Source organism: Lupinus angustifolius, chromosome LG03, assembly GCF_001865875.1.
Source record: "Lupinus angustifolius cultivar Tanjil chromosome LG03, LupAngTanjil_v1.0, whole genome shotgun sequence".
NCBI classification, from domain to species: Eukaryota; Viridiplantae; Streptophyta; class Magnoliopsida; order Fabales; family Fabaceae; genus Lupinus; species Lupinus angustifolius.
Genome location: NC_032011.1, coordinates 6,218,834 through 6,228,275, shown reverse-complemented (window position 1 = coordinate 6,228,275; position 9,442 = coordinate 6,218,834). Strand labels below are relative to the sequence as shown.

General features: G+C 33.1%; 1 protein-coding gene across 1 annotated transcript; it reads left to right on the top strand.

Moving 5' to 3' along the window:
• On the top strand, window positions 8,682-9,122 carry LOC109342554. The gene has a single exon (XM_019580521.1). The coding sequence runs from the start codon at window positions 8,751-8,753 to the stop codon at window positions 9,018-9,020; it is 270 nt and encodes an 89-aa protein (XP_019436066.1). The 5' UTR covers window positions 8,682-8,750; the 3' UTR covers window positions 9,021-9,122.

The window sequence follows — 9,442 nt, the reverse complement described above, 5'->3', positions numbered from 1 at the left end:
TATATATATATATCATAATGGTAAATTCATGTAATAATTATAATGTTATATTGTTAATCCATAATTATAATGTCATATTAATTCATAAATGTAACACTCTAAATTTTTTGTGTATGTTTTATTAATTATTTATTTTATCAACGATTAATTTTGGAAATTAATCGGTATAGATTTAGGCTAAGCCATAATCGAGTGTTAGTCTTGTTTTATGAATTCCTATTTTGCGATAAATTTTAATAATTTTCTGTTACGGAAAGTTTTTGAGTTGCTGTTGGGCCCAAATTCACCCGAATTCGGCCCAAAAATGTGTTTTTGAGTTCCGTAACTCGAAATTAAATTATGGTTGCTCCATTGGCTTCAAAATATTATTTCGAGTCAAGATGGACATCAAGTTCGTCCCGAACACATTTCTAAATATTTTTCACTCCGAATTTGTAACACCTCGTTTTTTGCAACTTAGAGATTAGGACTTCATTATCAAAATATGATGAAAATTTATAGAAAATTAAAGGCAACCTGTTAGAAAATCAGAGTGAATTTAAAATTTATTTTCTTTAACATGTTAGAGATGCGAAAATATTCAATATTATCATTACCAAAAAATGAGGTATCACATTCAACCTTAAAACCATGATTTATATAATTATCTATTTATTTAAGTATGTAGCTTTACAAAATCATTAAATTAATCTTAACATAATGATTATATAAGACATCTTTTATGCAAAAAGAATCACTCTTAAGTATTTTTCATAAAATATAACTTATACAAAAATTAGTTCAAAAGATCAAGGGTATTCCTAAATCAGAGCCAATAAACCCAATATAAACAAGATACTTAACTATACATCAGTTAAGTTCTTCTTGTCTATATTTCCATCAATGAATATCCATAGAGCAGCTGCAACAAACATGAACATGCACATAGTATAGACAAAAGAAAAGACAAAGAAAAAGGAGTAAGAACCAACTACGACGACCGTAGCATGGAATTACATAGAGAAATAACATTAAAGTGAGACACCCTATCACAACATTATAATCAAACAATGACAAACATATGCAAATGATGCATAAAGTTAGTGTCTTATACAAGAGGATATTTACATCCACAATTAATATATCTTTCATGCAATGCAATATGCAATTCACCAACCAATCACCACCAAAATTACAATACCCGAAGGCCAAGATCCTAGTGGGAAAGCAACCGGGAGTAAAAATTTCCTTAAGAACGGCAAGTAACAATATCTATTGTTTTCCAGTACTTCTATCAGAAGTGCTTACATGGTAAGCCCAGTCCGTTTCAGGAATTCTCTCTACCGATCATGAAATGCGCAAGGGGGTGTTAGAACCTACTTAGTTTGCATGTAGGACTATCCTGGTCATATAGTTTATAAGACCGGGCCCTCACTGGATCATCCCACCTAAGTAATCCCTCAAGGCTTCTTGACGAATCACCGTCATTGCCGCAACGAGTATTTTACAGAGAGCCGACAAGGAATTCCATTAATAACCGGCCGTTTTGATCCTTTGGAACAACTCGATGAATTTAGTAGATCTTTTTAGGAGGCTCAAATGACCATAGATAGGACCTATCCAATTTTTACAGTACAATGGTTGGCTGTTCACGGACTAGCGGTACCCACCGTTTCTTTTTTGGGATCAATATCAGCAATGCAGTTCATGAAGGCCAAGATCCTAGTGGGAAAGAAACCGAGGATACATATATCCTTAACAACGACAAGTAACAATATCAATTGTTTTCCAATTACCTCTATCAGATGTGCTTACGTGGTAAGCCCAGTCCGTTTCAGGATTCCTCTCTACTGATCATGAAATGTGCAAAGGGGTATCAGAGACCGCTTAGTTTACATGTAAGACTATCCTGGTAATAAGAGTAATGAACTCGGACCCTCACTAGACTGTCTCACCTAAGCAATCATTCAAGACTTCTTGGCGAATCACCATTATTGCCGCCCCTATCCAAATCCAATTGATATTCCTATCATCGTGTCTTTCCATTTTCTCCAACTCCAACTACAAGAATGTAATGTATGCACACTAACCAAAGTTAGCTCATTAAATATTTTCAACAAGGTTTTACCAATTGTTTTATTTCAACAAGCATCACCTAAGTTAGTCGTCTCAGTTCCAATGCATTTCTATCATGTCAAGTCCAATAGACGAGCTCAAGACGCTAACTTAGTATCCAAGATCAATGTGCAAAATCTTAATTTCAAACTTATGTATTTTCCATATTAATATAATAACTAACATATATATTTCTCATTAAATACAATAATCAAGTTATATATTCGGCCGAGTATTAGCCGACAATACTCATTAAATCGCTGGTGTTACAAAATTCCGTGTTTGGAAACTCTAACCATAAACCGAAATCGGGAGTTTTTAATATCCAGTCGAGTATTAGCCGACAATACTCGGACATGGTTTAATCACAAATGATTTTCCAATGATGTCAAATCACTTTAATGAGTGAAGCTTGCTTATCAAAAAAGCAAAAATACAAATATCTTACATATAATCCCTTAAATTACTCATCTACCTCTTACACAATCCACTTTTTGAAAAACCTATGGTCTTTTCCCTCCCCAAATCTGATCTCTTGTCCTTAAAAGTCAACTCCTAGATTGGGAAAAACCCTTGGCATTTTCATACTCTTTCTTAACTTTTGAATTTCTAAGAACTATAAGGTAGTTCTTCATTGTTTGATTTTTCATCTCTTAAGATCTGACCATTAGATGTTTATGAAATTTTAGTATGATATTTATATGTATGTTATGAACATTTTCAACTGTTGAAATGTTCTAATATTCTTCCTAACTCTTTTTATGCTAAAAACTCTAAATATGTGCTTTCTTGAACTTAGAAAGTTGTTTTTGAAACCATGAACTCTTTGTTGTTCATGAGGCTGTTTTTAGTATTTAAAAGTATGAATTTTGTTGATTTTAGTAAAAGGGGATGATTTGTATATAAAGGAACATTTAAGGAGTTTTCTAACCATGTAAAGTTTGGATTTTTCCACTTGTTTTTTTGCTTGAAAAAACATGGCCTTGGAAAAGTTTAGAATAGTATATTTTGGTTTTAATGTTAGTGTTTGAATTTGCTTTTAAAGGTGATTATTTTGACATCAAAGGAACCTTTAATGTGTTTAATGATAACTTGAAAAATCAAAACTTTTCTTGGCATTATGTCTAAAATTGTTGCCTATATGTGTTTAGGAAAAATTTAGTTTCTATATTTGAAACCCAAAATGTTTATGGGTTGAGTGTTTTTGAAAGTGTAAATTAGTATTGTTAGTAATGCATAATGAATGTGTTATCAACACTAAAGAACCATAATAAGAAAAAGGATGAGCTTCTATGAAAAAGTGTTGTTTTAAAGTATAATGTGTTAAGGGTTTGATTAGTAAATGATATTCTTTGACTTCCAAGTTCAAGTAATAATTTGGGATAAAAGCTGACTTATAAAAGTCTTGACTTTATAAACTTAAAGTGTTATGAAGTCTTGGATAGTAGATTAGTTATAGTATGAACATTGTTAAGATAAACTTACTTTAAAGTGGTAAGTTTAACTTCAGAAATTTTGATTTAAAATGTTATTTTAAGTATGAGATCAACACTATCAAGAAGGTGTTGAAATGACCATGGGAAACTATTATGAAAAATATAGAATCTACTTAATAACTTGCTTTAAAGTGGTAAGATCAACTTATGAGATATTGATTTAAAAAGTATGGACTTTGATTAAGAAACTTACCTTAAAGTGGTGAGTATGGCTTAAAAAGTCTCCATGAAAATATAAATCTATGCGTTGATAAAAGTGAAAACTTTATTAAAAACTTACCTTGAAAACGTTGGAAATCGGGAACAAGTCTTTCGAGGATAAATGATGGTTAAAAGATATGAATCTTGGACCGGATGGATGAAAGTGATTGAATTCATAAATAGGTTAAACGATATCTTTACCTTAGGGTTATCATGTGAAAATTTAATTCGCAAATCACTAATTTGTTTTGTGTTTGCTTACGAAGCTTCCGAAGTCGGACAACCAACCAACCCACACTTAAAGGGAATCAAGCACTCGACAACCTAAGGTGAGGGAGAATACATCGTGACATAGTGGTGCCCGAATATGCGTCCGGATCTCCTAAACTACCTCAAAAGTTTGGAGTTATATTTGTGTATTAAGAAAACCATACTTAATCAAATACTTATGTGCCTAGATGAAGTACGGATAATTTCTTAAGTTGTATACTTAGGATAGATTTAAAATATCAAGTAATGTGGTAGTTAACCACGAAGGAACACCACTCGAAAATCTAAAACACGTAGGGATTGAAAACAACAGAGATATTCGATCTGGTGGCCTAAAAGGGCGAGGGAGTGGTCCTGGACACTGGACCACCCTCGCCTGGGCGAGCCGCTCTCGCTTGAGCGAGTGGTTCTCGCCTAGGCGAGGGCTAGACAGGTGTTTTGCCTGTTCTAGGAAGTTTTGGGCGCCCGGGCGAAAGTACCTCGCTTGCGTGATAGTTCCTTGCTTGGGCGAGAGCCAGACAGTAAATCGAGTCTATTTTGATGAATTCGTCACTTGAGCGAAAATTTCTCAAGGCGAGAGACAGACAACAACTTTGATTGTTTTTTATTGATTGGTTGCTTAGGCAATAGCCGTAGTTTGGGTGAGAAATGTATTTAATACTTGGGAGAGACTGTGGCTCAAGTGAAGAGTTTGGTGCCCAAATCGACAAACTTATACAATTACCTTTGTTCTTGTGCCTATTCAAGGCAAGGTTTCCGACGGTGATGTCGAGACTAGGGCAATACCCAAAAAGGATTACATGATACCATGCAGCGAGGTCGTCTGACCGTAAGAGGTTTGGCCATGTGGTCGTCCAGGGTAATTTAGTGATGGTTCGTAGTGGTAAGGATGTTATTCCTCTATTACGTGATGACGTAAGATCATGTCCCACAAAAAGCATTCCTTTGAGAGATGTCTTAGGTTGGGCTGATCATGTAAAAGAATGATTAAAAGATTTAATCGGCTAACTTCTTGTGCATACTCATTATGGATAATGAAGTAGTGGAGAGGAAATTTACGGGAGACAAACGAGCCCTACGATATTGAGAGGGATGGCGATGGCCATGATTCGTCAGTAAAGTCTTGAGGGAGAGTCTAGGTGAGACGAGTTCCTTGTATTCCTGAATGAGGTATTCTGCTGGATTGAACAGTTCTCACAGTGCAAACTAGACGATCTCTGACAACCTTTTTTGCAATCAGGATCGATGAGAGGGATGCCCAAAAAGTGTTTGATTTGACACCATCCTGAAATGGAAAGTTCTTTTGGAACAGATGGATCATATATCCTTGCGAGGAATAATTTGGTGCGTTCAAATCGGTTTGTTATGGGACATGTACTCTCGGTTATTTCCGAATAATTTATTGGGAGAATATTGGTGTAAGGATGGATGAAATAAATATAGCATTCATACATTGAGCTTGTGGATATTGATCCTCATGGTTTAAGTTATAACATCATTCATCATTTACATTAATGTATGTGATATATATATATATATTGTGTATATTATGTGTGTATGTCTCGATGTGATATTATGTGTAATTTCACGTCATCAATGAATAATATTCATTAAATGTCTTACTCCATTTTCTTTCTGTTTGTCTTCAGTACGCGTTCTTGTTCAAATGGACCATTCAACGAGGTTTTGGAGCTACCGATTCTTGATGTCCTATGAGGGACATGGAGGATTGATGGGAATCGATACACCTACATAGACCCTTGTATCTTGGAGCTGGAGATGGTATGTGATGGCTTCACGATGCGCTTCCCATCCTATCATGTGGACTTGGAGGCTTCCTTGACTTTGCTCGATCGGAGGTCGGCACCTACCGTGTCGTCTACTCAGTCTGTGACTCCTCATGCGCCAGCTGCTGCAGGGCCATCTACGAGGCGTAGGAGTTGGGACGATGTGATTTGTTCCCCACTGTGGAGGAGAGCTGCTCGACGGATCATGCCCGAACCTCAGGCAGATGCGAGAGCGGGGATTAGGATGCAGAATTCATCCTATGACCCGAAGGAGGAGATGGAGGCTGAGGAGGAGCTGAAAGCTGAAGAGGAGGATTGTGTGGAGTTAATCTGCATAGAGGACTCCATCGAGGTAGTAGACCTCTCCTCTGATTCCGAGATGGAGGAGGATCCAAGCGAGTGTTCTAGCGCACCCGCATACACTAGAACTAACCGCTAGAAGTCATTTCCATTTGTGTTATGCTTTTTTTTAGTAGGGTATCTGTGTAGGATACTTTTAATATGTTGAATGACTCAGCCTATTTTGTATAGTTTCAATTTAGGCGAAGATTTCATTCCGCCTGTATTTCGTACTAACATTTCACGCTCTTTCAATGAAGAATTATTCAAAGATATGTTGAGTTTTTGTTGGTTACCATTAGGTAACTGTTATTGATTTTCCACAATTTATATTACTTAAAGTGATGTCCCGAAAATGAAACGAATATAAGGAAATTAATTTTGTATTACATTATTAAAAAAAATTACTCATTTTGACCAATATTTTTGTAGTAATTTTCGGGGCGTTACAATAAATATAATTGTTATGTTGTTAAACAATTATATTATATTGTTAAGTACTGATATGAAGTTGTGTTGTTAGTTTATTTATGTAATCTAATGTTATGTTCATTAAACATTTCTTATTAAATCAATTTTACATCATAAATATTGAAGTAATGACTTTGGTTTTATTTTGTTTGAGTAAAATGAGTTGTGTTTAATAGTCAATTTATATTGTATTTAAAACTTTAAATTATATTTTGTATTTAACATATAAGATTATAAGAAATAAACAAACAATTATATAAATTCCTCACAATTATTCTTAATATTTTTGAATTTGTGGGTACCCACAAATCTACTGGTACCCAAAGACTAATGGGTAGCAGATCCAACAAGTATAAGCACGGATCCAGAATAAGTCTAGATAAAACAAAAACAAAGTGAGTATGAATAATGCATTACTCATATGTATCCACACAGTCATCCCTAAACCATCGTACATCCAATGTAATGCAACTCAAAATAGTTGCATGACTAATAAATTATTTAGTGTTAAACTTTTTACAGTATCACCTAATTGTACATTTACAACGTATTTAGATCAAAATATATTTTAACGCGGGAATAAAGAATTAGGTGAAAATAAATTCTCTCTTTTTATACTGCTAAGAGTATCTTCTCAATCCCTTTAATAAAAACTTTGAGATTGAATGATAAAGATTAAAAGATAATTGCACATAATTTAAGTAATTATGTGACAAATAATTATCTTTTTATTATAATGTTCGCGTATGATTCTATAAGCTACATTTATTATTTTTATATATAATTATTTTTACTTGACTTACTTCTGATATAAAAATATTCTATCGCTTATAGGTGAATAAGAATTTGTGATAATTGATTTAATATAAAAATTAAAAAAATTACATCAAAATTATCATATAAGATTTTTATTTATCTTTACTATGTGTAAAAAAGCCTAAAATCGTAAAAAAAACACTAACGATGTCAAAACTTTTCAATAGAATGAGGATCTTCTACCGACATGTTCTGAATCTCAACTTCCCCTTCGTTTTAAACTCTGTGAATTTAATTGGATCAAAATTAAATAATATAAAGTAGTGATTTGATGTTATTTTCCACAAATTTGAGAATCTCAACCCTTCCGTCAATCAAAACCAAGCTCAATTTAATTACTTTATACTGCGAATATTAGTAAAATAATGTTGCATATTATTCAACTATTCAAATCAATTTATGGGTGCTTATTTGATAAAATTATAAAAAAGAGTAAACTATTGTGTATGCTAATTAAATTCATGTGCCGCACAAAAGCCTTAAATAGCATCAATAAATTAAAACCAAACTCGACTACTCTCGGTATCAGCTGCATGTAGACAAAAGCGAACCAATAAAAGCGGGAAAAAATTAAAATTAAAAGTCATTTCATAACTTAAAATATTAAATACTCATTTTAGTCCATCATATTTCAAAAATATAACCCATATTTAAAAAAATTTAGGACCATTTCAGGTTTTTTTTAAATATTTACTCTAACTTCAATATGCAAGAGAGGTAAGGTGTCTCAAATTTGTCTTAAATATTATCTCCGCCAATAAAAATATGATATATCGAGTAAAAAAGTTATACATTAATTCTAATGCAGGTTTTTATTTTATTATCATTATATCATAAAATAGCAACAAGATATTGGTCTAATATAAGATCTCGCTAGATTCCAATATAATTAAAAGGTCAATAGTTTAATTATTGAGAGTGACACTTGTTCGGTGGGACAACCACGAACCCCGCAAGAGATTACTTTCTTACTCCAAAGGGTGAATATGTATATCTTGATAGTACAAAAATGATTATCGAATGTATGAGATATGATTTGAAACAACAAAATATATGATATTTACACAAGGTCCCACCATAAGTTAAGAGGAAAACCTCAGGCTATCCACATACTCCAAACCACTTTTAAGTTGTAACAACCGCCTCTGGTTTTGTCACAAAAGCCAAAGCCTCGTGCATATAAGTTGCAACTTATTTTTCATTCATCTCATACTTTGCTTAAGTCATTGTACCACATAATAGGGAAAGTTACACTAGTTCCAAATTAACATCAATTATGTGTGCAACAAGAGGAGCTTTGGTTGTTGCAACCTCTGTAGGGGTAGTGGAGGCATTGAAGGATCAAGGGTATTGTAGATTGAACAACACTATGAAATCAATAGCTCAACATGCTAAGAACCAAATAAGGTTAGCAACTCAGGCTAAGAAGCTATCTTCTACATCTTCTTCAGCAATTTCAAAGAAAGTGAGAGATGAGAAGATGAAGAAAGAAGAAGAGGCTATTAGAATGGTTGTGTATTTGAGCCTTTGGGGTCCAAATTCTTAGAAAAATATATTAGTGAACGAAATATATGTCATAATTCCAATATATTTATCCTAAGTGTTAAACTTTCGGGTATTTAATGATATGTGTCATTTTTATTATTAATTTAAATAATGGTGCATCTCAGTTTAGAGTTTTAAAATATATTTCAATTGATTATTTGTTAGTTTATATTTTATTTAAAAGTTTGGACAAATTTCAAAGATTCTTGCAATACATTATTCTGAATGATGAGTTGCAAATGTTTGTAGAAGATAAATAATCACAAAATCAGTAGTACGTATGTTGTAGAGGGTCTCATATTTCATCCCAAAAAGTGTCACTCTACGTTATTATTTATGATTGGTTAAAAAAATACTTAGTTATTAAACTTTTAGTTTAAATATATTTTTTCTACCAATCACAAGTGAGTTATATATGAAGTG

Bases quoted from the DNA above. Each gene is read 5' to 3' on its own strand.
- LOC109342554 (XM_019580521.1), top strand. From the start codon at position 8,751: ATGTGTGCAACAAGAGGAGCTTTGGTTGTTGCAACCTCTGTAGGGGTA.